The sequence below is a fragment of the Chelonoidis abingdonii genome, chromosome 4 (assembly GCF_003597395.2).
Source record: "Chelonoidis abingdonii isolate Lonesome George chromosome 4, CheloAbing_2.0, whole genome shotgun sequence".
NCBI lineage: Eukaryota > Metazoa > Chordata > Testudines > Testudinidae > Chelonoidis > Chelonoidis abingdonii.
The window spans coordinates 15,064,555-15,085,086 of NC_133772.1; the positions used below are offsets into that span (position 1 = coordinate 15,064,555).

The 20,532-nt window shown below is 47.3% G+C and overlaps 1 protein-coding gene across 2 annotated transcripts in view; it reads right to left on the reverse strand.

Annotated features, from left to right (window-relative positions):
- Positions 1-9,224: 9,224 nt before the first annotated feature.
- The window catches only part of CDK18 (cyclin dependent kinase 18), a 180,606-nt gene continuing 169,298 nt past the window's right edge, over positions 9,225-20,532 (reverse strand). Inside the window, exons 16-17 of one of the 2 annotated variants that reach the window (XM_032792505.2) lie at positions 19,202-19,279; positions 9,225-17,109 (exon numbers count right to left, since the gene is read on the reverse strand). In XM_032792505.2, coding sequence (XP_032648396.1) covers positions 17,075-17,109; positions 19,202-19,279 — 113 coding nt within the window. In that variant the 3' untranslated portion in view covers positions 9,225-17,074. The remainder of the gene's footprint in view (positions 17,110-19,201; positions 19,280-20,532) is intronic. The other variant, XM_075064852.1, reaches the window with a different exon arrangement.

Consider the following 20,532-nt stretch of genomic DNA (forward strand, 5'->3'; position numbering starts at 1 on the left):
TGCGGGGCTGCAGCGGGTCGGATCCGGGGCTGGAGCAGTTTTATAGTGGAGATGCTGGAGGGAAATCCCAGCCCTGGCCAGGCACTAGGGCTGGTCCCTGTCCCCGCTGGATCGTGGGCTCCGTCAGGCTGCAGCAAAGGCAGCCAGGACTAGGGACATGTGAGCGCCCAGCAGCCCTGCTGGAGCCGAGGCCACAGGTGCTGGAAGTAGGGGCGCTGCTACCTCCCTCCCGCCCCCGCTTGAAGCAGTTTCTGTTATATCCAGGGTTTACAGTTTGGTTCAGTGGCTCTCAGCACCCCCCACTGTACAAACTGTTCCAGCCCCCCTGGGTTGTGCTGCAGGGAAGTGCCAGCCAGAAGAGCTCCATCCTTGGGAGAGCAGCCTGGTCCCTGAGCTCACAGCTCAGGCTTTCAGAAGGGAGGTGGCCCAGGTGAATGTTGGGTTAGTTTCTAGGCCCTTCCAGTTCTGCCCAGCGCGCCCTGTAAATGGCCTGTCCTGAGGCTTTTAAAAAATCCCTGGGAAAAAACACCATCACCTCTAGTTTGGCTGAAAAGGTTCTTTACAGCAAGGGGAAAACCCACTAAGGCCCGACCCCTGCAAACATTTATGCATCTGCTTCACTTTAGCCCCATGCCCATAGCAGTAAAGCTGAGCACCCATTTAGACACTGACCAGTGATTTTTAGAATACTTGTCCCAGAGTTCAGCCAGGCTGGATGGGTTAGTTCTGGCCTGTGTGTGTCGTGTGGTTTTACATTCAGCGTGGCATGCGTAGGCTTTATGGCATGTCTTAGGAATGCTGCCGGGAGCCTGTTGGTGCCAGTTTGCACAACAGGTTGTTATTTTAGAGATTGGCGAATCCAAACTGCACCTGACCCCTAGTTCTTCATCATTACATTCATTTGCTAGCGTGTCAGACATCCCTGGGAGTGGGGTCTGGCTGAGGAGTTCAGAATCAGGCCCTCATTTCCCATCTCACTCAGACAAATTGTCTCCAACAGACTTTGAGTTAATAAACAAAAGCAGCCCAGGAAAGGAAACATTAATGAATAGGCACAGGCTAGTGTGAGAACTCCCTTGTTTATTAAGTGAGTGGAAGATGAAACCATTAAAGAAACCTCTCAACTTCCCTGTGAGATAGGTCAATGTTATCATCCTATTTTACAGCTGGGAAAACTGAGGCACTCAGCAGCGAAGTTACTTGCTTAAGGTCACCTAGTGAGTCAGTGGCAGAGCCAGAAATAGAACTGTATCCTAATGACTTATCCAGCACCCAATTTTTTTTACTAGGCAGGTCAGGTAACCTACGAATGATAGCAGAGGAGGGGTGGTCAGAAGCTCTAGGTTCAGGTCCTGATTCTGCTACATAAAAACTTTTGACTTTATACAAAGCTTTTCCTCTCTCTACCTTAGTTTCCCCATCTGTAAAATGACAGCATGGAGGGAAGTTGGCAGGATGTTTGTAAAAGGGCTGAAAAGAGAGATTTGAAAGCCAGAAGGGACTGTTAGACACACATTATCTGCTATCTCAGTTACTTTTCTCTAGCCTTGCCTCACTCATATCCATTCAGAATGCTGCTGTGAAGATCTTTTCTTAGCCTGTCTCATTGACCAAGTCACCCCTTCTCTATCACATCAAACATAAGCTCCTTGTCCTCCATACCCTTCACAGCCTGTCTCCACCCCACCGATCCTCTCTCCTCCATTATCAAGAGGTCCACTTCTGCCTCCTATTGGCCAAGGAACCTCTATCACCCACTTGTTACATTTTCAAAGAAGTCCCTTTGTGCTTTGCTTTCTCCCCTGCTGCCCCACACGCTTGGGAGGCACTCCTGTAAACTGCCACTCAGTTTCCTCATTATCTGCCTTCAACTCCCTCCTTAACAGCCTCAATAATGGTGATACAAAAATCTGACCACAGTTAAGTTGCTGGTGAACCGAGACCACTATCTGTCATGCTGACCAATATAACCTCAACATTTCCTCGTGCTTCCTGTTGGTCTGTTTCTCTCTGCTGTCTCTTGTTTTATGTTAGATGGTAAGCCCTGTGGGGCAGGTCTTTTGGTTCTGTGTTTGTACAACAGCTGGCACAATAAATAAACAACAGTCTGACCTCCTGTATAATGCAGGCTATTGAATTTCACCTGGTTAGCCTGTATTCAGCCCTATGACTTGTGGTTGGCTAAAACATCTCTTCTAGAAAGGCCTCCCAGCTTGATTTGAAAACATCAAGAGATGGTGAATCTACCACTTCCTGTTCCAGTGGTTAACCACCTGCTTTGTTAAAAGTTTGTTATTTCTAGTTTGAATTAGAATCATAGAATAGCAAGACTGGAAGGGACCTCAGGAGGTCATCTAGCCCAACCCCCCACTCAAAGCAGGACCAGTCCCCAACTAAATCATCCCAACCAGGGCTTTGTCAAGCCTGACCTTAAAAACCTCTAAGGAAGGAGATTTCACCACCTCCCTAGGTAACTTATTCCAGTGTTCACCACCTTCCTGGTGAAATAGTGTTTCCTAATATCCAGCCTAGACCTCCCGCACTGCAACTTGAGACCGTTGCTCCTTGTTCTGTCATCTGCCACCACTGAGAACAGCGGAGTTCTATCCTCTTTGGAATCCTCCTTCAGCTAGTTGAAGGCTGCTATCAAATCCCCCCTCTTCTGTTCTGCAGACTAAATAACCCAGTTCCCTCAGCCTTTCCTCATAAGTCATGTGCCCCAGCCTCCTAATCATTTTCATTGTCCTCCACTGGACTCTCTCCAATTTGTCCACATCCCTTCTGTAGTGGTGGGACCAAAACTGGACACAATACTCCAGATGTGGCCTCACCAGTGCTGACTAGAGGGGAATAATGATGTCCCTCAATCTGCTGACAATGCTCCTACTAATGCAGCCCAATATGCCATTGGCCTTCTTGGCAACAAGGGTACACTGCTGACTCATATCCAGCTTCTCTTCCAATGTAATCCCCAGGTCCTTTTCTGCAGAACTGCTGCTTAGCCAGTCAGTCCCCAGCATGTAGCAGTGCATGGGATTCTTCCTTCCTAAGTGCAGGACTCTGCACTTTGGCTGCTTGTCAAGGATTAAGTTATAGCAATATTTTCCAAAGTTGCCAGGCATTTTACACACACTACACAAACCCCGTGGGAAAAACTTGGAGATTGTTTGGTTTCTGAGAGACCCAAAGTGACACAGTGCTTGGAAGATGAAAAGTGCTATAGAAATTTTTTGTATGGACTCTGAACTGGTATGAACAACGATGGATTTCAACATTTTTGCTTTTAATCACACCAGATGGTGAATGAGGAAACAAATCTGTTAGTTTTATGTTTGTCCTGTATCTTACACCAGGATCAGTTCTGTATTGGATCAAATTTTATTTAACCAGTGGACAGGGAGTTATACTGGGCACATGTTCTCTTCCCAGCTTTGAATTACTGCATCACCTTAAGCAATACCGCGCCTCAGTTTCTCCAGCTGGAAAATGGAGATAACAGTCCTTTGGCACACCTAATGAAAAGCAATGTCTACGTTCGTTGTCACTGTTAGCAGATTTCATATTCTAGCTACATCTGACATGGCCTTAGCAAGTAAGGATTTAAATACCAGCACTGCTCCTGGGAACTGATAAGGGAGGTGACAGAAGATATGCTTGTAAATAAAAGTTGACATGTTACAAGGCTTGTGTGCATACAAACACACAAACCCTTTAGTGTCCCCAGCAGGCTGAGCTGCTGTACTGAGGAACTAATAATACATATCATGGTAGCTCCATGGCCTGCATCTAACAGCAGAACTAGTTTCGCAAAGTGACACCTTAGCTGATTTTCAAATCCTGGGATCAATTTTGTACAGACAGTGAAGTAACAGCCACATTTCTGTGCCTGCTGTGAATTGCAAGATAAAACCAAGAATGAATTATTAATAGCAGCAGAACTACAGCCAGCAACACTATTTGATGTTTGCTAACATGGCTCAAAGAGAGCTGAGTATTTAAGCAATGCCTTCTATTCACATCCTGCTGCGCTCAGCGCCTCTTGTTTGGGGAGCATGAGGCATGAAAGCCTGTTTCAGTCTCCCCTATCTAGACATATTCCTCTTTGTGGTGGATGGAGTGATTGCCTGCTTAATGTAATGGGCCGTCATTTGTCATGACTGGGTCTTAATAAATATAGCTCCAAGCAGGAAGCTGGTTGTCATCATTCAATGTAATATTGCTATGGTGCTGGTGCTGCTTCCCTCAGCCCAATCTCTGGAGGAGAGGGGAAATCACTGCTCAAGTAAGGGGTTGATTGAGGCAGGGCTCTGTGGGGCAGAGCTTTTCACTTGGGAAGACACCAGGGCAAATCGTGGATTCTCATCCTAGGCCCAGTTGCAGGATTGGTTGGTCTCTTGTTCACAAACCCAGCAGCAGTGGGACAGGACAGCCAGTCTTCATACAGAAAGAGCAGCGGAGGGATGCTGCATGTCAGGACATGGGGACCATTGGCAGAGCTGGCTAGCGTCCCAGCACTGGAACAGAGACTCTGAATGGAGAAGCTCCTGCCAACACTGGCCAAATCGTTCAGAAGTGGCTAGTGGTTCTGGATACCTGGCGTTTGTTTTTTTCAGAATTGCTGAGTGAGCACTGATGTCATTTGGAGTTGTGGGTTCCCAGCACTTGTGAAAATCAGCCCTGAAGTACCTCAGGCTGGGAATCACCCAGAATCGCTGGCAACTTCTGAACATTCTAGCCACTCCAGGCAGCAGGTCTCATCCCTCATTGGCCTGAGGACCAGCTGTAACATAGGTGGTTGTGCAAGGGATGGTGCTTGTTCACTCTGAGTTCCCATTAGCTTTTGGGCTAGCTTGGCAGCCTCGGCTGAAGCCCTGCTCAGAAAAGGTATTTAAATGGCAAATTCCTGCTGAAATCAATGGGAGTTAGGTGCCTAAATACCTTTAGGGATGAGGGGTGCAAGGCTTTGGAGCAGGATTTGGGGCAGTATCTCCTCAGGAGCCAGACGAGGGTGCTCACTGGGCATTCCACTTCCTGTCTGACGCGCCTGGCTGAGGAACCTTACCCCTCTTTATGAATTCACAGGCACAAGAGGCTGTGACCTGCAGAGCCTGTGCTTCTACAGGTTACAACATGCACTCCCCGAGCTCTGCTGCCCTTCCCGTGTCCTTTCCCTCCAACCCTTTTCAGGGATCCACAGATCCAGGTCAATTGATGCACTGCAGCCAGATACAGCCGCACCAGAACAAGAGATGTGTCATGTGTGCTTCCCCCATGTCCACTGGGTGTGAACTTCAAAGCCTTTCAGCTGCTGCGATGGCCAAGCTAAGATCCTTAAGCGAGTTTGTGCAGAAATGGAAACTCCCGGTGAGAATCATTGAAATGTAATAAGAAAAGACTTTGTGTTTCTTTTACCCACAATATAATGGAAACTCTCAGACAATGGGTTGAATTACTCCAGAGCGCACACATTCAGCATCAGAGCTTGTGCTCTGTGAATGAATGGTCATGGGTAGCTAGGACTGCAGCACGTTAGTCTCATATTCTGGAGATATTATCAGCCAGATTTTCAGAACAGTTCAGCACATTGGGTGCTAGATGCTTTGGAAATCTGGTCCAACTGAGGGTGCTGAGTACTTTGATGTCTGGCCCTAGATTACACCTTCCTGATTAAATGTAACACTGAAATCCTGGCCTGGACATTAAAGATCCCATGACTCTTGTCTCCTGGACATCCAATCTGAATAATTTCTCTCATCTAAATTCCCTCTGCAGTTTCAGCTGGATTCAAAATTCTTCCTCATTTACTGACCTCAAACTGTTGTACATTATTGCTTTGTGCTGTTAAAGAGCTACCATGCTCCTTTCCAGAAGTGGCTGCATTTTAATCGGGGGGGGGGGGAGGAAATAGTCTCAATACCTCACTCAGGGTGGCAAATATCACTCCCATTTTACAAATGGATAAACTGAGACACAGAGCGAAGTGGTTTGCACAACCCATATGAACAGATCCTTGTGGAGCTGTGTGGAATCACTGGCAGGGAAAGCTGTTTAGAAAATGGCATTTCTATCTCACAGGAAAGTCCAATGTTTCTATGTTTATTTTGATCCCCAAAAGTCAAAATGCCATTTTTTCATGGAACAAAAAGCCTGGGAAAATTCCAGTTCAGAAACATCTAAGTGAAACATTTCAACATCTTCAACCAAAGACTAAACATTTTACTTTGAATTTTCCCAGTGATAAATCAAAAAATTTAGTCAAGATTAAAGATTGTCCCTTGAAAACTAAATCCCGTATTTTGTCATAAAAATTCTAGTGGGCTCTATTGGTGTATTATTTGGGGATGGACAGCAGGAGATCGTACCCAAGGAAAAAGAGATCAGTCAAAAAAGGAAACAAAAATAGAGCTGCTAATGAGGTTCAGCTTATTAGAAGAGGTCAGAGTTGTTTGAGTAACTCGTACACCACAGCTCCCATTAGTCCCCCAGGGGAAAGACCCAGGTCCAGGACCACATTCCAACAGTACACTGCCAGCCATGCTACAGCTGTTTGACTGGAGCAATTAGGAGACAAAGGAGAACCAGTTTGACAACCAAAATGTCATCATACCGCACCTGACCATGGATCACACCTGTGTCAGTTGCAGCCTTGTTTGAACATGAGTGAAGCTGGCTGGGATCCAGTACTGGATCCCTCAGCACTGTGGTATGGACTGGGATTTCTTTCCAGCAGCATATTATATTCCCCACATTAGTCCAGGAACTGGGTTCAAACCCGGCCAGCAATGGTGTTTAAAAATGGCTGTGGCTTACACAGCTCTGAGTGCCAGGAGGAAGCGTTGCTCAGTGGTCAGGCCTCCCAGGGCAATGGCAGCCAAGTTCTATTCCCAGTTCTGCCCTTTACATGCAGGGTAGTCATGGGCGAGCCATATCAGTGTTTTGCCTCAGTTAAACAACCTGTCAGATAATCACCCCTCTCACAGGGTTTTGGTGAGGCTTAGTGAACTATCTGGGAGGTGCTTTGAGATCCTCAGATGACAGGGGCTCTGGAATTGCCTGTGGTTTCTATTGTGGGCAAGCCCCTCTGTCCTTGTGTCTCAGTCCAGGTTGGGTAAAGGCAGCAGAAGCCTCACTCCACAGCAAGACATTGTGTCTGACCTGAGCTTTCACCACGGGGGAAAAAACGGGAAGTCCTGTGACAATGCCTTGTATGCCACAGGGCTGATTGCATTCTTGAGTCTCTCTAGGAGGACCAGGCAAAGGTGGAGATAAACGAGAGAAATAGAGCCACCTGTGCTAAGCAAAACCAAAGCAAGTCAGCTGCAAGGCTGTGGTCTCCAAGTGTCTGATCCAGGGATTATGAGATATGCTCCAGCTGGGAAAGCAACACATTTACTGCCTGCCCAGGCCCACTGCTCAGATTTTAATTAAGGTTACACACCTCAAGGAACGACAACTCCGCTCTGGGCAGGACTTAGTACCAAGTGCCCTGGATGTGAACTGCTTTGCCTTGCTACAGCACCTCTCACCAGGGGAACTCTGTGTTTTACACACATCATGGACCCAATTCTCCGCTGCTATAAACTGGCACTGCTGTCCCAATTTATACCAGTGGAGAATTTGGGCCAATTAGTCCTCACGCAACCCCCTAGTTATGTCTTGCTGTGTCCATTAGCAGCTAGGGGAACCTAATATGTCTAGCAACCTGACCAAGCAGCATATTTCTCTGCAGAGGAATCTGGCACTCCTAGCAAACTGACAAATTGTCCTCCTCCTTTAATCCATGGTCCGGCCTGGTGGTTTAGTTTGAAGTCTGAGGAACAAACATTTTAGCACCAAGTGGCACAAGATTATGGAGCGTGAGAAAGGTGAAAAAATAAAGGCCTTCACATCTGAGGAAATGAGATTAGGCACTGAATTCCTGCAAATACATTGCCCTGTCCCTTTAAAGACCAAACGAATACAAGTAAAACAGCAGTTCTCAAACTTCACTGCACCGCAACAGCCTTCTGACAATAAAAATTACTACACGACCCCAGGAGGGAGGACTAAAGCCTGAACCTGCCCAAGCTCCGTCACCCGCGGTGTGAGGGGGAAAAGTCAAAGCCTGAGCCCCACCATCCCGGGGGCTGGGGAACAAAGCTGAAGCCCGAGCCCCACTGCCTCGGGCAGGCGGTGGGCAAAGCTGAAGTCTAAGAGTTTCAGCCCTGGCAGGGGGTCTGTAACTTGAGTCCCGCTGCCCAGGGTTGAAGTGGAAGCCTGAGCCCTGGTCTCCAGCTAATCTGATTCCAGCCCTGGTGACCCCATTAAAACAGGGTCCTGACCCTCAGTTTGAGAACCCCTGCAGTAAACCCTTCATCATCTAGAGACCAGACAGAAAAATGGCTCACCTTGGTTTTCTGCTCAGCTCTCATGGATCTTCCCTGTCCAAGTCAGCTTCAGGCCCAAACTCCAGGCAGCACAGCACAGGAAAATTAACCAATTACCCCCAGCTGGTCCAGCCCTCCAACTCCAGGCACTCAAGGATCCTTTTTGACCAACAAAGTAGTAACCTCTTCCCTGCCAACTCTTGGTGAGGTACATCAGTGACCCACTATCAGACAGCGACATCTTTCAGGCCCTACACACTTGGGCCCTGATCCTGTAGCGGCACCAGGTGGCTGGGTCCTTAAACAGGTGGGGAATCCCACTGATTTGAAGGCTATATAGACTGGATTGCAGAATCAGGCCCTTGGTCTGGATTTAAACTGGGAACCTAATGCCAGATCCTCCAAGCTATTTAGGTGCCTAGCTCCCACTGATGTCAATGAGAGCTAGGTGGCTAAATATGTTTGAGGATCTGGGCCCTACGGTCAGATTTTCAAAGATACTGAAGCCCCTAAAAACACAGATAGGCACCTAAGGGGATTTTCAAAAGCACCAAGCTACCACTGAAATCCTAGACGTAAGGGGAAAAACTTCAACCAGCTCTAGCAAAGTGACTGCACTAGCCAACCTCACTGATTCAAAACTACCCGCCAAAGCAGACATTTAACCCTTCCAAATAGAGAAAGCCCCAAACAAAACTACCAGCTACTCAACAACATTTATTTTCCAATCTTGGCTTCGTAGCATTCACAATACATTTGTAATTATAAGCCTTAGCAAGAAAACGAGCACATTCTCAAAACGGTCCATGGCACATCTGAAATTCAAAAAATCGCAGGATCTTATAAAACACTCCGACACAGGGATACCATCTTTTATTTATTTTTGTAACTTTCGATTAATTCCAGAAAAACTTTCCATACAAAAAAAATCGCATCTTTTGGAATAAACCTTTAAAATTATTCTTTTAAAATTCATCTTCTGTTTTTACAATAATAGTTAAATATATTATTTGTATTTGCAAATGAATCACACCAGAGAACATTCACAGTATGGGTATCCTGGTGGCTTGCGCACGTGTGTGTGTGTATTTCCTCTTCCACGAAAAGCAAGATGCTGAGGATGAAGGTGACAAATAAATCAGAAAGGGGCTTCTTACTATTTGCCCCTGTTAACACGGGACATCACTAGCAAGAAATTCTGAAGGGACAGCAAGGTGCATTCAACAACTCGACTCAAGAGTACAGAAACAGAACAGATATGGCACAACTGCAGCAATATTTTCAGGCAAAGATCCGTGGCTCTTGGTGCAAGAAGCCTTGTTAGTTTCAACCCCAATTCTCACAAAGACTGGACTGCACATATATGGGCCAATATTTTGCTCTGAGTTAGTGTAAATCCAGACTTTAGCAGAGGGATTCCAGATTTGCACTGACGAAACTGAGCAGACTCTGGCCAACTTGGGCTAGAAAATGGTGCCAGTGTGGGGTGCAATGGGTTTCAGTTCTCTGTGGACTTCACCTCCCTGGGGCTGTGCAGGCCCCTCGGGATTAAGATGTCAGGGGCAAGTGCAGCATGCCTACTGAAGTCAATGGAAGGCTTTCCACAGACATCAGTGAGCAGTGGATCAGGCCCTATGTGCTGAGAGATGTCACTAGGAGCAGGTTGGTTGAACTGATACAAATTATGGTGTAGCATTTGGTTATGGTCTGGTTCTAGGACTCCGTTGGGGATGCTCCCCTGGAGTGGGGAATACTCCAATGAGTTAGGTTGGCAGGTATCAAAAATCTGCTGCTGCACCTGACATAGAATCTTCCTATCAGAGATCACAGTGACACTGTCCTAATTAAGATAATGGGATCTATTCCTGCTTTCAGTTACACCAGTGTAATACCCACGTAAGCGAGAGCAGATCAAACCCATGGAGGTCTGGTCTCCACTCCACATGTAGATATTAAGGCACAAAGCCCATTGAGATGCTAATGTACCTCAAATCTGTAGGGCTAAGCCATTTCCACCTTCCCGCTGTTTCTCCACCTGTCTGCTTTTACCCCAAGCCTTAGTGACTCAAGGTTCTGGCATCACCACTCAGGCCTTGTCCTCATTCAAAAATGAGGCAGTTAGAACATGACCTTGAGGAGTCACATGAACTAAAGTGGTGTTAAACAGACCTTTGCAATCAGTGGGGATAGAAATCTGTGTGTTATGGTGCCAGCTGGACCCCTGGGTTTAAACCCCAACCAGCTGGTCTGATGTTAAGCACCATTTTTCCCTACAAGCTGACATGGACCGCAAAGTCATGTTAAACATCACGTTAGTTAAATCAGCTCCTCGAGATCATGTTCTAACAGTGACCTCATTTCTGAGTGACGCCAAATCATGAGAAAACACACACAGCTCGGAAGCTAGGGGAAAATGGCTCCTCTATATTTTCCACCTTAAAGGAGGGGGAGAAAAATGAGAACATACACACTGAGTTTTGCTATTTAAAATTGCAACAAAAATCTGCAAATGTTTCGAGCCAGGAAAGGTGCATGTTTACGGGAGTGGCAAATAAAATGATGATGTCTCCAAAGTTCTATTGTTGCACTGTAACATAGACATTGTTATTGACACTAGTGTTATCAGCATTACTGGAGCTAGACATCAGCTGTTGCGATGGAAGAATACAGAGTTTTAAAGGAGTAGTGCCTAGATTTGAAAGAAAAATCCAACTCACTTTCTTCTAGAGCTGGTCAAGAAATTAAAAAAATCTACAAAAACCCCCAAGAAATTAAAAAAAAAAAATTTGCAGAAAAGTTTCTTTGAAATTCCAATTGTTGGAAAAGTCTCAACCACACTAAAGGCTGGTCAAAAAACATTCAAAAATGTGAACATTAAAAAAAAACATAGACATTTCCAATTTTTCAGCCAGCTCTACTTTTAACCCAGTATTGCACATATGTGCTTCATCGGGAGATATTAGACTGATCAGTTTCACTTCCTGGTCTCAGTGCTGCTGTTCTGGAGAATGTTTAAATCCACCAATTTAAATGTATTGAGTTAATAAAAGTCATGGCCATTTTTCTATTAGGTTTTATAAAAAAAATTTTAACTGTGTGTGTGGGTCCTATTATTAGCCAAGATGGCCAGGGATGCAACTTCATGTTCTGGGTGTCTCTAAACATCCAACTGCCAGAAGCCAGTACTGGATGACAGGGGATGGATCACTCAAAATTGCCCTGTTCTGTTCATTCCCTCTGAAGCATCTGGCTCTGGCCAGTGCCAGAGACAGGATACTGGGCTAGATGGACCAGTGATCTGACTCAGTATAGCCATTCTTAGGTCCTTTTAATTCTACTTGCTGGCAACAAGAGGGGAAAAGGTTCACATATCACTGGGGATAGAGCAGGTTTCGGTTAAGACTCTCTCCAAGCCTTGCCTGGACTGGCTGTTAGACTGGCACAGAGCTAAACAAAACCCAGTTTTCAACAAGGAACTCCTTGTGCTCGCAAACCTAATACTGGATTAGTAACACAGGGTTTGATTCTCCACTGACTCACACCAGTTTTATACTGGGGTAATTCCACTGACTTTAGCATAGTCGGCTGATATACACCTTGCTAAGTGAGAAGAGTACCAGGCCCAAAGAACTTGATGTGCAGCAAGAACAACTGAGTTAATGCACTCCCATAATGTTGCTGATACTCCAACCAGAGTAGCCAGTCCGGTCGATCACAGCCTTGAAGTGTGCTAGCTGATGACAATACCATATTACAGTACAATGCATGCTTCTTGTCACACAGATGAGGTAGGTCAGCAATTCCTGGCTAAATCTCTATTCTAGTTCTTAAATCTATGAAATTATCAATTGCATTTGCCATCTCCCTGTTGAAAACAGCTCAGCGGCACCATGGAATTAGCAAATAATGCCCGGTGAAACCCTAGGAAACAAAATGCAACCAATGTTTCAGCCTTGAAAACATTCAAAGTAATGCAATGGTCTACATGCACAGTGGAACAGAACTGGATTAATTTGCCAAAGGAGACAGAACTGGATGCTCAGCGGATGCAAATCTGTGTAGGGGCCAGATTTATAAACATATTGAGGCACCTAAGTATGCAGACAGGTGCCTAGCTGGATTTACAAATGAGTTGGATACCTATCGCCTACTGGCTTTCAATGGGAGTTTAGCACCTAACCTGTTTAGAAGCTTTTGTAAACCCCAGTAAGAGCCTTTCTGCCTCTTTGGGCACCTAAATACCATTATATATCTGGCTCTATCACCACGAGCATCAATGGGGCCATGGCAATTTACATTTGCTCAGGATCTGACCAGTGTCCTCATGCCACTGGACTAAAAGCTTCTGCTCACATGTAGGTGTCTGGAAGGCATTTACAGGCAGAGCATGTGCAGGAACTCTCAGACATCACACAACCAGGACTCAGCCTCCCAAGCCCTGCCAGGGAGCAAGTGCCAGAGGATTATAAATCAAACCCTGCTCAGAGAGGTGCCAAATATTTACATGTGCTATCACTCTCCTGAATAAGAGTAAACACCCACCGAAATGCCATGGAACAAAAGGTGTTATCTTAAACTCACACTGCTAGCAGCTCACTAGGCTAATAAATAACAATGTCCTGCCAGAGAGATCTCCTTCAGGAAGGGTCTGTGGGGAAACGGACAGAGCTACGCAGGAGTAGAGTGAACAGGTTACAGGCTTGGAGATAACTTTCTCCTTCACGTGCTGAACCTGGAGAAAACAGTCCTGGCTGCAAGGTCACCATCATTCTATAACCTTCTGTCCCACTTTGCAGCCCGGATGACTCCATGCCAGTGAGTGACATTGCCTCCCTTGTTCTTCTCTCCCTGGTATTTCCAGGGAGTGGAGAGTGGAGAGTGATGGGGAAAGGGCAGACTTCCAGAGGTGCTGAGCACCCACTGATTTAGCTGAAGCCAACAGGTGCTGCAGATGCTCAGCAACACCTTTGAAAATTAGCCCCATAGGCACTGGGGTGGGAGGCAGGGTATGCACTATGCTGGTGTGTTTGTACATGAGACAGGTGGAGCTCTCCAGAGACCAAAGTGCCTGCTACTGATGTCAGATAAGGGAGCTCTCCTTTAGCACCAGTGGTAGAAGCCTGTGTTGTTGGAGCCAAAAGACCAAGGGGGATGGATGAGCAGACTTAATAACATCTTTTCCCACCTTGAATTTCTTTGATTCTATTGACCCTACCAAGCCATCATCCCTTGCTTCCCTGTAAGGTTTCTTAAAGCCTGGTCTGTACTTTATCTGAAGGTTGGTCGCTAGGCTGGAAGGATTTAAGCTGAGTCAGACAGAGCTGATTTTCAGAGGCACTGAGCACTTTCGACAAAAGTTAATTTCAGTGGGTGCAGCGGGTGCTTGGCACCCCTGGAAAACAGACTGCAACCACTGGTAGACGACCGTTTCCTCTTCTGCCCAAAAGTCAATGAAAACGTTGCCTTTGTTAACCGTGTAACAAATCATTAGCTGCCCCAAAACCTCATTATTCTCCCTATGTTGGACATCAAGAACTTCTAGTGCTGGCACAGCTCCACTGCCCTCTACAGGATGGAACTAGATCTGCCTATCTGGGCTTCATAGGCTCTATACTTAGAAAGCTCAATGAGGATCCTCTTTTAGCTCCGAGGGCAGGAGTCTGTGGCTTTGGAGCAGGAAGTGCTGAGTTCTATCCTTGCTGTGGCTTGGTAATTCCAAACAAACCCCAAGCACAGCATTGTAGCAGCTGAGATTCAGAGGTGGCCACAGATGTAACAACATAGCTCACCAAGGCTTCCATGCCTAGATGAGTCCTCAGAGCCTGGGGCTGATGAAAGCAGGAAGAACACACACGAGGTATGTAGGAGAATAAGCAAGAGACATTGGCACTGAGTATAAGTGCCCTAAATTCCAGTGATGGAGCCCATAGGGGAGCATTGTCCCCAGGCTGGGGATGGACTTGGCCCTATAACTCACAAGTGGGCAGATGGATTAGGTCCATATTCACCCCTAGGGTGGGACGTTATGGCCCCCAAGTCAGCACAGATCCTTAAAAAAGTGCCTAACTTGTAACATGTGAGTAGGCACAATAGCATCAATGGGATTATTCAGGTGCTTAAAACTGAGCATATATTTAAGTCCCTTGCTGAACCAGTGCCTACAGGAGAAGTTTCATCTATGGGGTAAACAATCAATTGAGTTACTCACCCACGAATAGAGGTGTCTGCAGTGGAAAGGGTAAGCCCATGGCACAGATTCCTGCTCTACCTAGGAAACTCTCATGCAAAAAGCTTTGTTAAAGGATAACTACAGGCGAACAGGTGTCAAAACTTACTCTAGTTAACACCAACCAAATATTTGTAAACCTCCCTCTTACACTTGACAAGAAAACCCGGTGCAGCTGGCACAGAGAACACTCTCTAAGTGCATGCGGAACAGTTGGCCACATCACTCGTGCTGCAGAGTGAAGTGCTGAATGAGTTAATGGATGGAAACAATGTTTTCTCCAACTTGCTGTATACTGGACACACACCGAAAGAAACCTACCAGAGACGGGCAAATCTCAAACAATATACAGGTCTGGATGCTTATCTGGGATGAGCCTAACTTGGTCCAAACTGCTTTGGTGTGTACATTGGGCTGGGAATCTCCTGGGGATGATCACGCTTCACATTTAGAGTCTGACCTGCACTGGAACCTTGGATCCAAACCTCCTCAAGTTTTGGCAAAGCTCAGATCCAGGCCCATTTCTATCTTATGCTTTGCCTCACAGTGAGACAGCTAATGATTATTAGCTGCATTTGACAGATGGGAAACAGAGGTACAGAGCAGTGCTATCACCTGTCCAAGACTACTCAGTGCGTGAGTAGAAAAGTCTGGATTAGAACTCAGGACTTCCTGCCTACCAGTCCCACAGTCAGTCTACCAACCCATCATGCATGCTCTCCAGAGCAATTCCCCATCTTTTCCTGGTGCTAGCTGGGCCATGATGGGTATCGGACAGGGTGAGGTAGCTGGACAGGGATGAAAACTTAAAAAAAATAAATCAATCCCCAAATCAATCAACCAAACAAAAAATTCAAACTTAAAAAAAAAAAGTTTCAGGTTTGGTTTGAGCTTTGGAGGAAGGTTTGAGCAGGTCCTTATTGTACCAGATGGACTTGGCATGGCCTGGAGATAGAGGGGGAGGAAAAGACACAAAGCACTTAAGCACATGTTCTGATTTAAGCAAGCACTTGAGTCCCACTGAGTGCAGAATGTGTGTAATAGACAGGGCCAACACAATATGCTCAGGCCTAGGGGATCGGGTAGATGGTGAAAGGTGGGTCTGTTTTCTGCTTAATAGCTTGTTTTATGTTTGAGTTGGTTCATGATCCCACAGCCTCGCAGAGGTATGGTCAGCACCTCTGTACGCCCACCACAAAGGTGGAATGACACAGCTTTGTGCATGCACAGCTCATTCGCACCAATCAGTGAAACTACTTGTGCTCTTTCATGTTTTGCCATGAGCTCAAAGATGGGCTCAAGTGGCTGGACCATTTGCTGCAATTCCTGAGCTGCTAGCTGGGAAATGGGTCCTTTTCCTAGTGGAAATGCACCTTTCCGTGCAAGGCGGATTAGAAACACAGCAGGATCTTGATGTGGGAAATGGGACTTCGCCGGTTTCTCAGAAAAGCTAAATCAGGGGGGCTCAGAACTGCCACGAAACATGGCATGAGAGACATCCCGGGGAACATTTTGCATGGATCTAATGACAGAGTCTGCATCCTGAATACCAGCTGTGCTATAGCACTCTGTGCTCTTGCTTTAGGGATGTCTTTAGACAGCAGCCAGGTCTCAGATCTTAGAAAATAAAAGGGGGGAGGGGGGTTTGTTGGGGAAACTGAGGGATCAGAGGAATCCAACTAATCTACATTTTCCCTTTAACAGCCTCTTTCCTCTGGACCTCTTGGGGCTGCCATTCAGGCAATCCTGGCAACTGTGCATGAGGCTCAAATAATGGGGAGGGGAAGAGGGATCCCTGGTTGATAACCATGGGGGGAGGGGCTGAAGGAGAGCTCTCCCTTGTTAAATGTTTCAGTCCAACTAAATGTCTCATGTCAGAAAGCCCTGGATGGGGCTCACTGTAGGGCGTCCCCTGCTTGTGATAGCATGTCCTTCATTCACTGCAATATGTCTTGCCAGGTCAGACTTCCCCAATGGTGGATATAGCAGGATGCCCAAGCACAGGCATGCCGTGCATTCACAGAAACGTCTTCTGCGATACTACACACCACAACCCAGCTGTCTGCCAATCCTCTGAGATTCTGCGCTCCGCCTGCACTCCAGCTTACCTTCCTGTACTGCAGCAACCAGGATTGTAATAAGACCAGCACACAAGTCTCCTGAGCTCAGGATTACTCCCAGCGTAGCTAGTCACTAGATAAAGTACCTTACCCGGGTATGGAATGCAGTAGCTTACTCTTGGTAGTGTCACACGAAAAATGAGCAACTGGGGGCAGAGCTCCTTTTATAAGAACTACTGGTGGCTGACTAGTGTCAGCAGTGGGATTCTGGGGGACAGACAGATGGCAGCCATGGTAGAGGGGCATTCCAGTATCTTCCTATTAGAGTCAGTAATTCTGTGGATGGGTCCTGTGGAAGCATGTAGTCCTCTCCTTTCTAAGTGCTTTGATCTTCATGGTTACAAAGGGAACAAGAGCCAGGTTTAAAATATACTCTGCCTCCTGCCTTTCCCTCGGGCTGGAAGAGTAAAAGAGAGAGAAAGAGAGAGATCAGAAAGGCTAGAACATAGGTGCTTCTTGCTGATGTAACCCACTAACAATCTGGTGTGATGTCTCCTTCTAGCGGCTAGGTCACGTGTAAATGTTTATGAGTCGCTACAACCTTTAAGCCAAGGAAACAGAGTCTGGAGACCATGCAGGGTGGTTCAGGCCAAGATTGATCTCTAACATAGCTGCATCCAAACCAGTGGACTTACGCTAGGGGACCACTGGCCCCATTGTGCTTTTCTGGACACATCTGAATATTAACAAATGCATCAATACCACCAAGGTGGAGAAAAGGGCCCCCGCGTTTCAGGCTTTGGAGCTGAACTCACCCGAAGCTCAGGGATGTTGTGATCTGATGTGTTTAGTTTGGTCCAGGGTTACCACAACATTTGATTCTTGAGCCAAACTTCACAGGTCACGAGCACCCTGATCCAGGGTTCTGGTTCAGTCCACAACAAAGATCTGGATCGGAATCTTCTAACGTGGGGTGTTGGGGGGCTCGGACTGGGAGCTTGTGTCTGGCCCGCTCAGTGGGTTCTGTATTGCTTTTCTTCTGTGGAACTCCAAGTGCCTGCCTGAGAACCCACCCACCCCTGTTACGGGAGGTCAGTAAAGTCTCAAGACAGGACATGACTCATCCCAAAGGTCATACAGCAGGGCAGTGGCCGAGCTGAGAACAGAACCCAGCAGCCCTGATGCTTAGTCATGACACTATAATTAGGCCCAATCATTTCACCTCACTAATAATCTCTTCTCAGTCAGCTAGGGGACTCTGAGGTGTGTTCACCTGCACATGGGGAAGGGGATGGGGAGAGGCTGCTTTGTGGCATTTCCCACTAATCCAAACAGACTTTTCCCTGACATTAATCTGAGAAACAAACAATGGGACCTGCCTGGCTGCTTGGAAGACAAGGTCACAGCAGCGCGGCGGACACATCACCTGCATGGCACTGCCTGGACAGTGTGGGAAGGCTGGCAGGATACCAAGCACTTGAGGTGTTGCACATGGATGCAGTCCAATGCTATCACTGCAGCGTGTGTCAGCGTGACCACACCAGCACGGGGCAGGCCAGGATCTCCCAAGGCCAGCAGGATCGGTTGAATCAGAGCACGAGAGACAGGGCTCCCCGCACTGGCCTTACTGCTCCTAGTGTCTGTCTACACTGGAGCCGAAGGTGTAATATCCAGCTCAGGCAGATATACCCATGCTAGCTGTGACGGAGCCAGTGTGCTAAAAACAGCAGCGTAGCTGTGGCAGCGAGACAGTCTAGCCGCCCCAGTACACACCTAGGGTTTCAGACAGGACTGGACCCTGAGCTGGTAGCCACTCCTGCTGCCCATGCGACTGCAGTCACACTGTTTTTTTAGCCTGCTAGCTCCATCAGTGCAGCACAAGTACGTCTGCCGAGCTGGGAATCACACCTCCCACTCCAGTGTAGACAGAGCCTTGTCACCTCACGGGTATGTCCACATGGGAGGGACTAGCTCTTGTGGGGAAAGCACAACACTGGGTCTGGAGACCTGGGGCCTGATTCAGCTCTCACTCACACTGGTGTAAATCTAGAGTAACTTTGCAGCCAATAGTGGTGTAAAACTGGTGTAAGCAAGAGGAGGATCGGGCCCCTGAATTCTACACCCATAGACTCACTGGGCCTGGGCACCCCTTGCCTGGCACCTCATGTTGTTGTTCATGCTAGAGGGAAGTGGGTGTGAATCACAACCACGGGTGAGAGCACAGGGTTCTGATTTGGCAGTGTTTTACACCCGGGGAGTAAATGACTCCCCATGACGCAACACAGTAGAGAATCAGGTTCACTGTGTGACCTTGGACAAGTTCCCTCTCTGTGCCTCAGTTTCCCCCATTTGTAAAGCAGAGACAGGACGATATCTACCTCCTAGGGGGCTGTGCAGCTAATTGCACGTGTGCTTGTTCTGCACTTTGGGACCTACAGATGGAAGGGGCTGCAGGAGAGCATGACTCCTTCCGGCTCTGCACATTTCTAGAGTGCCTCTCCTCCCACGGGGCCCAGATTAGGGGTCTGTGCCCCGCTGCAGCATCCTACCTGACTGCTGAAAGGCTGAACCTCGGTAGCCAGGGTCCTTTTGAAGCAGTATTTCCTTCAGAGAGAAAATAGAGGCATCTGGGTGATGGGAGAGAGAGAAGAAATTGAGAGTTAACCTGGCTGGCTGGGTGAGCTGGGATCTGAGCTTCCATAGGAAGGCAAACACCAATGCACCCTCAGAGCTTCACCCATGGTGCTCACTCTGCGGCTCCTATGAATTCTCCATCTTGTGATGCTCAGATCCACCACTTCACAGCACCCACAGGCCCGAATTCCCCACCGCACAGTGCCCATAGTCCCCAGATCCCTCACACTGTGGTGTCCTTGGACCCACAATTCCCCTACCTACTATGCCACAGCTTCAAGCCACCTGAGTACCCGGCTCCCTTTTTCTAAATGGGCACAGAGCCACGGAATGGGGATCTCTAAACAGACATGTACTTAAGCACAATCCTTAGAGGGTGTTAATAAGGCTCTGCCTTTGCCAGTTAGGCCTACAGCCTGGGGACGGCCAGGACTGACTCAGCAGCTTCTCATTCATGCAGGAGGGTGCCCCTGTGCTCTCTCTTCTGATCGGCTCTAGGACTGGGCAGCTAATGGGAATGTTTCCTGTGGGAATTTTTCACAGGAAAAATGCTCATTTGAAGTTTTCCCATAGGAAACAGCAGTTTTCCCAAAGGAAATCACAGTTTTCCCATGGAAACATTTTAGAAATAAAGTGTGAGAAAACCTGCTAAACTCCCACTTTCTGTCTTCCAACCTTTGCCAGTTGGAAAATCGTCAGAAAGGGTTGAAAGTGTCTCTACCACTCTGAAAACAACACTCTCCTTACCCCTTTTCTCTGCTTTTGTGGGGGGAAAAAGCAGTTTCCTCACACTCGCAACATGAACAATTTCAAAAATACCCCCAAAATCTCTTCCCCAACCTGAAATTTTCCATTTAGAAACTTTTTCAAACAATGAAAAACACTATCAAACCCAAGATTTTTTTCACAAAAAAAATCATCATTATTGACAAAACCTTGTTCTTTACCAGCTCCCCTCAGCACCTTCACTGGGCCCTGAGGTGAGACGCGCTCCCTGCCTGCCCAGTACAGGACTGAGCCAGAATGTGGAGCTCAAGGGGATGAGGGAGCAGAGCCTAGACACACAGCCTGGCTGGGCCCGGTGCCCATGCATGCAGTACAGCCAGAGCATTGGACTGGAACTAGGAGACCTGGGTCCTATTCTTGGCTCTGCCACTGGCCTGCTTGGGCAAGAAACTTCCTCTCTCTGTGCCTTGGTTTCCCTATCTGTCCAAAGGGGATAACAAGCCTGACCTCCTTTGTAAAG